General features: G+C 37.0%; 1 protein-coding gene across 12 annotated transcripts; it reads left to right on the top strand.

Annotated features, from left to right (window-relative positions):
• The first annotated feature begins 10770 nt into the window (after window positions 1–10770).
• LOC126721052 (36.4 kDa proline-rich protein-like) lies at window positions 10771–12384 on the top strand. 12 transcript variants are annotated; one of them, XM_050424039.1, is made up of 3 exons: window positions 10771–11319; window positions 11362–11427; window positions 11491–12384. In XM_050424039.1, exons 1-3 carry the CDS (start codon window positions 10896–10898, stop codon window positions 12147–12149), a joined length of 1149 nt encoding a protein of 382 aa, XP_050279996.1. In that variant the 5' UTR covers window positions 10771–10895; the 3' UTR covers window positions 12150–12384. The 12 variants fall into 12 exon arrangements, with proteins under 12 accessions (XP_050279996.1, XP_050279997.1, XP_050279995.1 ...); XM_050424040.1 differs by having other exon boundaries at window positions 10772–11156; window positions 11226–11319; window positions 11362–12384; XM_050424038.1 differs by having other exon boundaries at window positions 10772–11427; window positions 11491–11565; window positions 11608–12384.
• Window positions 12385–13628: the final 1244 nt, after the last annotated feature.

The raw sequence follows: 13628 nt of genomic DNA, 5'->3' as shown, positions 1-13628 counted from the left end.
ATCTCCAGAAGGAGAAACATAGAAATATGCAGTTAGATTGCAATTCTTAGCAACGAATAATGAGGCAGAATACGAAGCACTACTAACAGGGCTAAGTCTAGCAAAAGCTCTAGAAGCAAAGAATCTTATCGTCCAAGCTAACTCTCAGCTAATAATTAGACAAGTGAGGGGAGATTATGAAGCCAAAGAAGAAAGAATGCAGAAGGTCCAAAAGATCGTCCAACGACTCTCATGGCATTTTGACAGCCTAGACTTTGTGCAAATCTCTTAGGCCAAAAACGCAGAAGCTGACTTCCTAGCAAGATTGGCCTCGTCAGACAACTACAATGCGACCTCCAAAATATGTATAGAGATAAGGGGGCAACCAAGCACAGAAGGTGAACAAGTTCTGAAGATAAAAGAACAAGACGAGTGGATGAATCCCATCGTCTGTTACTTGAAAGAAGGATGGCTCCCAAAAGATAAGACAAAAGGAAGGAAGATACAGATTAGAGCAACCCGCTTTGTCATTATTAATGACGTGTTGTACAAATGAGGGTACTCACTCCCATATCTAAGATGCGCCAGTTCAGAAGAAGTAGATTATGTGCTCTGCGAGATACACGAGGGAATTTGTGGAAATCATGCTAAGGCAAGATCTTTAGCAGGAAAGGCGCTCAGAGTAGGATACTATTGGCCAACCTTATAAAAAGACGCACATGACATCGTCAAGGCATGCAATGAGTGTCAACGCTGAGTAAATGTCCAGATAAGACCAGGAGAGACAATGACACCCATATCCTTGCTATGGCCCTTCGCCCAATAGGGAATTGACATTATGGGCCCATTTCCTTTAGGGAAGAAGCACCTCAGATTTCTGATCATCGCTATTGATTACTTCATAAAATGGGTAGAAACAGAACCAGTGACAACGATAACAGAGGCCAAAGTCACAAGCTTTGTATGGAAGAACATCATCTGCAGGTTTGGAATCCCACGTGTCATAATATCAGAACTTAGCTTAAGAGGGCAAAGGGGGCATGGCTTGAAGAACTACCAAATGTCCTTTAGGCATATAGGACAACCACAGAGTTCCAACAGGAGAAATACCATTCAAACTGACATTTGGCACTAAGGTCGTCATACCAATGGAAGTGCGACTAACGAGGTTCCGAGTAAAAATTTATGAAGACCAGAAGAACCAGCAGGAGCTTAACAGCAACTTGGACTTAATTGATGAAGACAGAGAAGAAGTTATGAAGCAAATGGCTAAGCACAAGGAAGCAATGGCTAGATACTACAACAGAAAGGTTAAGGTAAGAAGGTTTAACACAGGAGACCTCATCCTTAGGAAGGTATCGCAGGCAACAAAGGACCCATTCGAAGGAAAATTGGGACCAACCTGGGGAGGCCCCTACGAAGTAATCCATCACTCTAAGGAAGGCTCCTACTACCTAAAGTCTGTAGACAGCTAGGAATCACCTCCACCATGGAACATAGAACACTTGAAGAAATACTACTAGTAAGGAATACTTTACATTTTGAGTTGCCTAGTCTTCATATCAAGTATGTATGACAGTTATTACTTTCGTCGTTCATAGATACATACTACATGAAAGCATTATCCATGCGTATTTATCAATGATTATCCATGAATTATTTGTCAATAAAAATATGTGCAACACTTATGAGTTATCCTTGGGAGACGTCCCAAGGATCTCCGTCATTACAATTTCAAATCAAAAGCTATTCATACACAGCCAACGGCGTTATAGCCATCAAAGTTGTTAATACACAACTACCAAAGTCGACTAAATCAAAGTTGTTTAAACATAACTAATATGACCATCATTCAAGCATGAATAAAAAAAAATGTTTAACCTAAAGACACTCCAATACCACGACTTTAAGTGACGAGTACAATGCAACATTGTTATTCAAACATGACTCAATAAAAAGCTGTTCAAACACAACTAAAAATAATAAGTTGTTCAAACACAACTAACATCGTCATTCAAACAAGACTCAATAAAAAGTTGTTGAGACACAGCTAAAAATACTAAGTTGTTCAAACACAACTAAGAACGTCATTCAAACATGACTCAATAAAGAGTTGTTCAAACACAACTAAAAAATACTAAGTTGTTCAAACACAACTAAGATCACCATTCAAACATGACTCAATAAAGAGTTGTTTAAACATAATTAAAAATAACAAGTTTTTCAAACACAACTAAGATCGTCATTCAAACATGACTCAACAAAAAACTGTTCAAATGTAGCTAAAAAAAAAAAATACTAAGTTGTCCAAACACAACTAAGATCGTCATTCAAACATAACTCAATAAAAAGTTGTTCAAATATAGCTAAAAAATGCTAAGTTATTCAAACACAGCCAAGATTGTCATTCAAACATGACTCAATAAAGAGTTATTTAAACACAACTAAAAATACTAAGTTGTTCAAACACAACTAAGATCATCATTTAAACATGACTCAATAAAGAGTTATTTAAGCACAACTAAAAATGAAAAGTTGTTCAAACACAAGCTAAGTGTAAAAAGTTGTTTTAGCGCAACTAATATCGTCATTAAAGGATGTCTAAACACAACCAAGCATAAAAGGTTGTTTACTACAGCTAAAGCGTGAAATTCATAAAGCTACTTATCATTGTCAAAGAGAGAATGTATGGCCAAAACATACGGGCCCAAAGAAATTGTTTAGGTGAATTGCTCAAAACAACGAGCCCATAAGAAGACATTGTTTCTGTCTTACACCAAAAAAAAAAAAAAAAAAAAAAAAACACAAACACAAACAAACAAAAAAAACAAAAAAAAAAACAAAAAACAAAAAAAAAAAAAACAAAAACAAAAAAAAAAAAACAAAAACAAAAAAAAAAAACAAAAAAAAAAAAACAAAAAAAAAAACAAAAAACAAAAAACAAGAAACAAAAAACAAAAAACAAAAACAAAAAACAAAAACAAAAAACAAAAAACAAAAAAACAAAAAACAAAAAATGTAAAACAAAGGAAAATTACTGTTTGTCAGGAGTAGGATCTGCAAGAGTTATGGGCGCAGCCTCTTCAGTCACCTCCACAATGGTTGTGGCTTCTTCCATCACATTTTCAACTATAGCCTCAGAAGGACGATCAAACAGGAGCTCCTTCTCAACATCACCAATAACCAAACCAGAAAGATCCAAGTCATGATGATGCTTTGTCATCCATTTCCTGAGAAGATCGAAGCCTTCCATGTAGTACCCATACAACTCGTCGGAGTCTTTGAATTCTTGCACCGTCATAGCCCTAGCCTTTTGCAATTTGAGCTGCAAATATCCCATCTACTTATCCTTGAGCTTATAGAAATCCCTTCTCCACTTGAAAACTCTTCTCCAAGGCCACCATGCATTCTTTGTCATTCTCAGCCTCGACAGCAAGGATGACGACCTTGTTCTTCAGCGTTTCATTCTCAGCAGAAAGGGATTTAACCATAGGTTCAGTTGTGGACACCTTCTTCTCCAAGTCCAAAAGCTTCCTGGAGATGAACAAAGATTCTCTAAGGGCCTAGACATAAAATCTCTCTTAGCAAAAAGCAAAACAAAAAAGAAAAAGCAATCTACGTTATCAACACATACCTACACGAGTTTCTGAATGTGAGACGACATCACTTCACTGGATGACTTCACCATCAAAGGGTTTAGGTCGTCCACAGAGAGTGCCTCATGAGCCTTCAGAGCAGCAGCATCAACATCATCCTAGAAGGAAGGAAGAAAAGGCTTGCCACCAACCTTCTTCTTCTTCTTAGTCTCCTCCCTAGTAGAGGTAATTACCTCCAAAGACAAGGTGGGAGAGGCAGGACTCTTAGTAGGAGAATGGGTAGAAGGAGGAGTCACCACGGGATCATTATTGGAAATGTCCCCTACCTTTGAACGTTTCTTTGAGAGAAGACCATTGACGAGACCACCTTTGGCTTTCTTCTCTTGAGCCTCAGCCAATTTTTGCTTGCTAAATCTAGTCGTCATTCTTGAGGGAAAAGAGAGACTAAATATATATAAAATAAAAAATAAAAATAAAAAAGAAGAAGAAGAGAGAAAGAGAAGAAAAAAGGAAAAAGAAGAGAAGATGGAACACTCACTCTTTTTTCACAACTTCGAGATTTCTCTGCACCTTACTTGATGGTTTCGGACCCAGGAAATGAAGAAATAACGATTGGGGAGAGATGAGCTTGTCAAAGTCCTTGACGGTCTCCAAATATTTCTTTACTTTTTCAGCATGACGCTGATATCTCTTCTTCAAACAAGGACGTTGGGAAACTGCAAACAAAAACACAAGTATGTCACACACCACCGTGACTCACAAAGAATGAAAAACAACAAAAAGACGCACCAAACACAGGGGTTCCCCAACTACGAAAAAACTTAGGGGCTTCGTCCAAGTCCTCACCAAGGACGAACTCCCAACCACTTTTAGAAACAAAAAAGAAGTTTGGCTTCCGATTTCAAAGAGACGATGGGTAACCAAGTATAAACCTAGAAGCCCTATCCCACAACTTAAATTCATAGTAATCAAGGTCTTTGGACTTTCTAAGACAATAAAAATGAAGGAACTCGTCTTTCTTGATGACATCCTCGTCATTGGTGGACATCCATACCACCATGCAAGAAATGATACTCTGCCAAGAATTAGGCACTAATTGTGTCGAAGAAAGGTGCAAATAAGAAAAAAGTTCCCTAACAAAAGGGTGAATAGGGAAACAAAGACCACTGATAAAGTCTGCCTCGTAGAAACAAACTTCGTCAGCATAAAAGTGACAGGCCCTATCCCCGTAACTTAGAATCCTAATCCTCACTGAATCAGGAAACTAGAACCTATCCCTAATCTGCTTCTCATCTTTTCCCATGAGGGAACACGAGATGTTCCAAGCTTTATAAGGGGTGGAAAGGGAAGTAACCTCAAAAATCACACGGTGTTCAGAGGAGGATAACCCTATCTCCAACTTACTAGACCTAATCTCAGACATCTTCAGTGACCTAGCTACCCTAGCAGAATAGGAAACCAAAGGAAATAAAGAAGAAAGGACAAAATTATGTGGACAGTCCTCCCCTACAAAGAGATTGACCCACTTGAGACACTTTCCCTCTACAGCCTCAAGCAAACAACCTAAGCGAGCAAAAAGAAAGGCTACTGAAGGACAATTAACCCTAACAGAAGAGTAATCTACCATGGAAGAACATAAAAAGAAACAGGAGCAAGAAGAACTCACGAGGGAATGCAGGACAGAGAAAGGAAGCTTAAAGGAGAAACAATCCCTAAAATGAAAACTGAACAAGGAAAGATTATAGTGAAAGTTAAGCAGGAGGAAAAAAATGCAAAATAAGTGACCAAAACACACACGAGAAAACTGAGAAGTGTTTGCATGTCGAACACATCCTAACCGTACACGTGGCACTCAACTGGTCAAAAATTAGTTCGTCATAAATGTGCAGTACATGAAATACTAAGCATCTAACAAATATGTTCTCATCTCATCCAACAGACAAAGATTCAAACAAGGGGGAAGCTGATGAGTCAAAAATTTAAGATCATCATTAAGCTGAAATTATCATTAACCAAGAGATGATGTCACCCATTTATTATGCTCATTGATGACAAAACATAGCAGACGGAGCAACGGTCACAGAATGAGCTGTGAACTTCAGACCAAGATTTTGTAATGCATAAGCCGTTGAGCATAAATACAGCGATTCATTGCCCATTAATGAGGCACAACACTATAAAAGAAAAATCAGCAAAAGTGAAAGGTACACACAAATACTCTACAAAAATCACTCTCTAGTCTGTTTCTCTCTAAAATCTTTCTCCCTTACTGACTTAAGCATTAGAGGCGGTTTGGCTAACACCACACCAACGTGTTACTCTTCCACCTAGTTCATTTTGTAGGTTTTCCTCCAACAAAGATGACCCCAATCACCGCTTCATCCATCCGCTACAACGAGAAGCTCAACTGTTGATTTTTTTTGCATCATCAGCCCCTATTCTCAATCCCTTAAAAACAAATGAGAAATTACATTTTACCATCTTACACTTTGCATCTTAAACTTTGGATTTCTATCTAAGTTAATAGCAAGCTTGATAACGGGGTGCAAAGTATAACAGAGTCATAGTTTAAGGTGTAAAGTATAATCTGGAGTATAATTTAGGGTATTAAAGTGTAATTTTCCCAAACTTTTATTATAACTAATTGTATAAGACATGCCCTAAGTAGCTCCATTTCTAGTCTTCCATAGTACTCTATTTTATGGAAAAGGAATCTCTCTCAATATGGATTTATTTTGTGATTTAGATTAAATCTTACAAATTTCAAAGTATAATTAGTTTCACCTCTACTCTACATATTAGGAATAATTCAAGATTCCAAAAGGGAAAAAACTTTGGTTATATACATGGAAAATTATTGAATACTTCGAGAGTACCATAAATGCGTACTCCCCCCTCTCACATGAATTGTGGGTCCCACTATACATTTAATTATTGGGGCCCACAGTTATGTAAGAAGATGGAGTACGCATTTATAGTACTCTGAGAGTACCCAATAATTACCCTATATACATATGTATGTTCTTTTTTCCTACATTAGTTAATTATAGGATAAAATCTATTGATTGAACATGGAATCTCCCAATTAGGATAGCCAAAAGTTCCGTTGAGATAAAAGCTCATAGGCATATGTAGGTATATTCTATTTCCAAATATCACACTTTTTTTTTTTTTTTTTTTTTTTTTGAGAATGTGCAAATATCACACTTGATTAATATAGCAACAACTTTATTATTATTATTATTATTTTATAGAAAAAATGTATGTGCATTTAGGAGGACACACAATAGCTTTGAAATTCAAATACATGCAACAAAAATGCATAACATCAAAATTATAAGATGATTTTAAATAAAGGTTACATTTGTTTGAGGGTAAAATATTATTCTTAAAACATTTTCAGTGTTTTAGGTGTTTTTTGTGTCGTAAAATCCTAGTTAAACCAAAATTGTTTTCATTGAATAGGACAATGCAATTATGATCACGATAAAATGTTTTACTCGACAAAAAAGTGTAAAGCATTTTCCTCCTTTAGCCTCTTCACAATGTCAACATCAAGCACCACCAAAATAACCAAAACATCCTTGAAATCAATAAAAACTACAAAATACCTCTTAAACATCCAAAATTAACAAGATCTAAAATGATCGAAATGAACCCTAAAACTTCAAACTTTCCAAATATCCTTGAACACATCTAAAATACCCTTTGAAATGCCTAAAATACCATTGAAAACTCCAAAATAACTCAAATACCATTAGAACCTCCAAAATAACCTCCTTAAACCTCTAAAATGAATTACCCCTTTAAACCCCTAATATGACCTAATTATCCCTAAAATCTTTGAATTGAAAAAAATATACCTCAAAATCTAAAATGACCACAATACCCTTGAAACATCCAAAATGACCAAAATACTTCTAAAACACTCAAAATTATAAATATACACATAAGACACCTAACATGAGTAAAATACTCTTGAAAACTAAAAAATGGCTAAAAGTCTGGAATTTAGTGACATGTGCATAATGTCTTATTACCTCTAGAACCTCAAAAATAATCAAATATCTCGAAAACTTTCAAAATTACCAAAATATCCCTAGAACTACAAAACACTTCTGAAACCTCCAAAAAGACCAAATCAACCTTGAAATCATTTCCCCCCCCCCCCCCCCCCCCCGGCCTCATTTTGGAGATCCATGAGTAGTCTAGTCAATTTGGACATTTTAGGTTATTTTCGATCATTTTAGATGTTTGCGGAAATTTGATATTTTTGGAAGTTTCTAGGGCATTTTCATCATTTTGGTGGTTCTAGTGATATTTTGAAAATTAAGGACATTTTTATAGTTTTTATTATTATTATTTGAGTGATTATAGAGATATTTTGATTATTTTAATGGTTTTGATGGTATTCTAATCATTTTAGATGTTTTGAGGGTTTTTGAGTTATTTATTTTTCATATAAGTAATAGATAATTTTTATTTTATGTAGTGTCAAACACTACTGGAAGTATTTCTTTTCAATTTTTTTTTTTTTTTTTTTTTTGACATGAGACTAGGAAATATTTCTTAAAATATTTTCTTAAACACAATCAAACACGAAAATTAATATTTTACTTGAAAATGTTTTCATCTTTCAGAAAAAAAATTTACGCTTAAACAAACTTAGCTTAGAGCATTCTTATCAAAGGTGCTAAAAATGCTAAATGCTATTTTTTAGCATTTTTAGTACTTCAAATGATAAAAACACACCTACATCAAATATGCTAAATCTTAAAATTTTTAGCATTGACTTACAGTAGAACACCCTACTATAGCAAGATGCTAGAGTTTTTTAATATATTTTTTCTTTTTCTCTCTCTCGCTCTCTCTTTTGCCGTGTCTTTCTTCTCTAGAGCTTTCCTCTCTCTTTCTCTTTCTCCTTCTTAGACCACCACATGCTCTCGATTTACTCTCCTTCCTCTTCTCCACCACCACAACCAACACCTCCAACTCACTCTTACTCTCAATCTCAGTCTCAAACTCTCTATGAGATGATGTCGGAGGAGCAATACTGTGAATCGAAGCTCTCCGATGATAGACGACATAAGCTCCACCTTTGCATTTCGAAAATCCTCGACAAAACGTTGTCGAGGACGACGTCATTCCGAGACCGAAACGGTACGAACAATTTGGGGTTCGGTTTCAAAATCGGTTTGGGGTTCAACACAAATGATTCAATTTGGGGAATCGATTTGTCTTTGACACAGACGATTATGGTGGTGCGACTGTTTATCTCATTGGCAAGGTGCATAAGGGAGAGGTAGTGGTTAAAGGTCAAGAAGTCTGGGTGTTGAGTTGATTTGTGGGTCTAGGTTGATTTGGTGGCTTTGGATGTGGAGGTCTCTCTCTCTCTCTCTCTCTCTGTGTTGTTTTTAGTTGCAATGGATCTAGCTAGTGGCGGCGATGGTGGGTGGATGTGGTGGACAGTGGTGCTAGGTTGAGAAAGAGAGAGACAGAGATAGAGGAAGAGTAAAAAATGATAAAGAAAGAATATTTAAATGAAGTGTTAAAAAAAATAGAAGTTTTGATGTAAGGAATATTGTAAAGTGATATGTTATATAGTATAAAATTTGTGTTTTATAAACTCAGTGGAGTTGGTCAAATGGTTGGGTACTTGGTCTCAAAATGGCTATCTTGGGTTTGACTAGAAGTTCCTTAGTTCAAGTTCGGATACCAGTATTTTGAAAAAACCTCCTTTGGCCAGTGATTTACCCCACTATTGGCCCCCTGTCATGAGGGTTTGACTAAGAGCTCCTTAGTTCAAGTCCAGACACCAACACTTTGAAGAAAACTCCCTAGATCAGTGATTTACCCTACTATTAACCCACTCGTCACGAACAGTAAACAAACACTACGAGAAACTAAAAAAAATATTTGTGTTTTATATACTAAATGCGAAAATTTTTATGATCTTTGACGGTAATACGCTTTAAATTATTGAAGTTGGCATATTTTATGGCCGACATCCTCACCAGAGATGGATGAATCAAGTAGGCCTTCCAGACAAAAAAAATTATTTCCTTATTTGATTGATGAAATCTGAGAGTCCCTGTCGTTATATTGAATTTTATATACAAGAAAGTCGTATGTTTTTCATAGTGAGAGTGTCACATGTGGTTTTTTGGGGCATAAAAGTATAATGACCTCAATCACGGACTCTACAGTAGTATAGCCACTAGGCCCACTAGATGATAAAATGTCCTCTACTACATTTACAAACCGCGTTTCTGTTTTTCTTTTTTCTTTTTTTTCTTTTTTTCTTTTTAATTTGCTGAATTACAAACCGCGTTTCTTGATCGACTCCCCAGTCTAACTCAAATAGTTTGAATTTTTCACATTAAAAACTTGGATGCATCCAATCAACTTGAGTACAAATCCAAAAAAGAATTCTTGTCCCTCACCCTTCGCCTTCAGTCCTCAAGTCAATAAATTTTGACAAAAATTCAATAAATTACGCGGAGGAAAAAAGCACTACAATATTACGGTGGTGATTTTAGGATTTTTTTTTTTTAAGGGAAGAATAAGAAATATAAATTAAACAAAATTTAAAACAAAAGAGAATTTCAATATATCAATGTGGGTATCTTGGATGTACTGATTTTTAGTCTTTGGCTTTTACACAACAACCTCGGAGTTCCACATCAAAGAGAACTTCTCCCATTTCTCACTTTATAAGCTCTAAAGCGAAGGAGTAGTGTACCATCAGTATATCCAAAGTACCCACAATCAACATCATAAAAAAGCCAAAATAAAAAACTAAAATAAATAAATTTTTTCAATTGTTTTTTATGGTGTTTCATATATTGAAATTGTTTAATGATTTCTTCATTAGCAATCCTAGGAGATACTTTTTTTTTTTTTAATGTACACAGTCAAGCAATTATTCATCCATTGATCTCTTATTGATTCATTGAACTTATTTTTTTTTTTTCTAGATTTTAAATCAAATTAGTTTTTCTTTTTAAAATGTTTAGATATTGTTAAGAGGATCATATTCAAACTTATTTTAATTTGGATTAAAAAAATCTATAATCCAAGTATTCAAAATTTTATTTTAGGAAAGTAAAAAAAGGAAAAGAAATATATATGTAATATATATTTTTTTTTTTTGGGTGGTGGCCAGCAGGGGGTTCATTTGAACCCCTGGGCTCCAACTGGAGCCGCCCGTGCAGTATGATTGATTGCTCTGGCATTCTATCTCTATAAGAAGGGTAGTGCAAGATATGGATATATACTCGGTGAAATAAACATCTTCCTCTCCCCCATTCTCAGTTGAAGATGGCAAAGTGTACTTCGCCTATACTCTTAATCCTCCTACTAAACTTTGGTACATTGCTCACTTCTCTTGCTTTACCTTACTGTCCTCCTCCCGAATACCCACCAAAGTTCCCACCCCAACCACCACATGTTAAACCACCAGTAAAACCACCACATGTTAAGCCTCCAGTGAAGCCACCCCATGTTAAACCACCAGTAAAACCACCCCATGTTAAGCCTCCAGTGAAGCCACCCCATGTTAAGCCACCAGTAAAACCACCACATGTTAAGCCTCCAGTGAAGCCACCCCATGTTAAACCACCAGTAAAGCCACCCCATGTTAAGCCACCAGTAAAGCCACCGCACGTTAAGCCACCAGTAAAGCCACCCCACCCACCCAAACCTCCAGTATATCCCCCCAAGCCACCAGTATATCCCCCCAAACCTCCAGTATATCCACCCAAACCTCCAGTATATCCACCCAAACCACCAGTATATCCACCCAAGCCACCTGTACTTCCACCCAAGCCACCAGTATATCCTCCCAAACCACCTGTACTTCCACCCAAGCCACCTGTACTTCCACCCAAGCCACCAGTATATCCACCCAAACCACCGGTATATCCCCCCAAACCTCCAGTACTTCCACCCAAGCCACCTGTATATCCACCCAAGCCTCCTGTATTTCCACCTAAGCCTCCAGTACTTCCACCCAAGCCTCCTGTATTTCCACCTAAACCTCCAGTACTTCCACCTAAGCCTCCAGTATATCCACCTTATGTCCCCAATCCACCAGTTGTTCCTCCAGTAGTGCCTAAACCACCACCAACACCATTGCCACCAGTGGTACCAATACCCCCAGTGGTGCCTAAACCACCACCAACACCAATATCACCGGTGGTGCCAAACCCACCAGTTGTTCCAAAGCCACCTCCAACTGAAACCCCTTGTCCTCCACCACCACCACCTGAAACCCCATGTCCTCCACCACCTCCTATTGTGACTCCACCACCACAAGAAACATGTCCCATTGACACTCTAAAGCTAGGTGCATGTGTGGACGTGTTAGGTGGGCTTGTTCACATAGGAATTGGTAGTAGCGCTAAGGATGCATGCTGTCCAGTGCTACAAGGACTTGTGGACCTGGATGCTGCTGTATGCCTTTGCACCACTATAAAAGCTAAGCTTTTGAATATTAGTATCGTCATTCCCATTGCTCTTGAAGTCCTAGTTGATTGTGGCAAGACTCCACCACAAGGGTTCAAATGTGCCTAATTTAAGGTGCTTGGTATGCTTTTGCAGAAAATAACGTGTGAGAGAGGTTATTTAAATCAAATGTACTAATAGAATTTGTGTGTTCATCTTTCGTTCATCTCATTGTGTATCAAATCGATATGCTGGGGATAATAAATGTTTAGTGGGATAATGCTTATCATGTTTTGTACTTAATTTGCAACCCTGTTTTGAGTTAAAAACTTTAATTTCATCTAGAAAATGACTCATTTGAAATAAGGTAACAACTCTCTCTCTCTCTCTCTCTCTCTCTCATGCACTCTGTTTGTATGTTCACGTTTGTACTGTTATCCCAACTCCCAAAGTCTTTTGTCTGCAGTCTGCTTTAGGAATTTACATTTGCAATCATGTTGTACGTGGACATGCAATTTATTAGAGCATCCACAGCAGTGGAGCTAAAAATTTAGCTTTTTAGCTCCACCAAAAGTTACTTTATCTATTTTACCTATATACATGCTGCAGCAGTGGATCTATTTTAGCTTTTAACACAATAAAATAATATAAATATCACAATAAAATAATATATCCATTACAATAAAATAATATATCCACTACAATAAAATAATATATCTTATACAATAAACAACAACCACAACCACCTTCAACCGCCACTGCCGCCACCGCCACCGCCACCGCCGCCACCGCCGCCGCTGCCGCCACCATCGCCGACGACTTTTTTTCCACCGCCGTCGTCGCCGTCGCCGCCGCCACCGCCACCGACCACTCTTTTTCCGCCGCCGCCGCCGCCGCGTGATAGCAAATAATCGTCTAGTGTTATATTTTTTTTTAACCCCAAATTATACTCATACATTTTTTTTTAGTAAAACAATTTTTCAATTATCATGATAACGTATTTTGTGTTTGTTCATTACTGCTTATGGCATCAACACTAGTATTGAGCCATGCTGCCACTAAAAGTTTATCTTCCTCTACGGTAAAATTAGAGCCCCGTTTTCCTTTTGTAGAAGAGGTATTTTCAACTTGTGGTGGTGGTGGAGGTGGAGAATCAGAAACTGACGTAGGAGTATTTTGAGACGTTCCCAAAAATTGAGAGTCAATTTCTATATCCCCGTTCATGATACCCGTGATAAATGTTAGGTCTCTACGTAACTCTGTGTCCCTACGTGACTCCATAAAATTAGAAAATATATATAAACTTCCCTGCACGCAGAAAAGTTCCAAACTAACATTTATATCGACACAACAAATTACATAGATAAATTACACAATAAACTTACATTTATATTATAGAGACTTTTTTTTTTTTGATAGGTTATATTACAGAGACATTTATATGAGCCATGAGTCAATTTTGGTTTTATGCAACACAGGAACGTGGTTTTGTGCACACAATTTACACTAACAACAAAACATAGCTTTCCCGCACAAATTCACACAACCAATTCCAAGGGCACAGAGACCACAAATTCACACAAAGAGACCACATAATCCAAACAACCA

Source organism: Quercus robur, chromosome 4 (assembly GCF_932294415.1).
Source record: "Quercus robur chromosome 4, dhQueRobu3.1, whole genome shotgun sequence".
In the NCBI taxonomy this organism is placed as follows: Eukaryota; Viridiplantae; Streptophyta; class Magnoliopsida; order Fagales; family Fagaceae; genus Quercus; species Quercus robur.
This window is presented reverse-complemented; position numbering and strand designations above follow the sequence as displayed.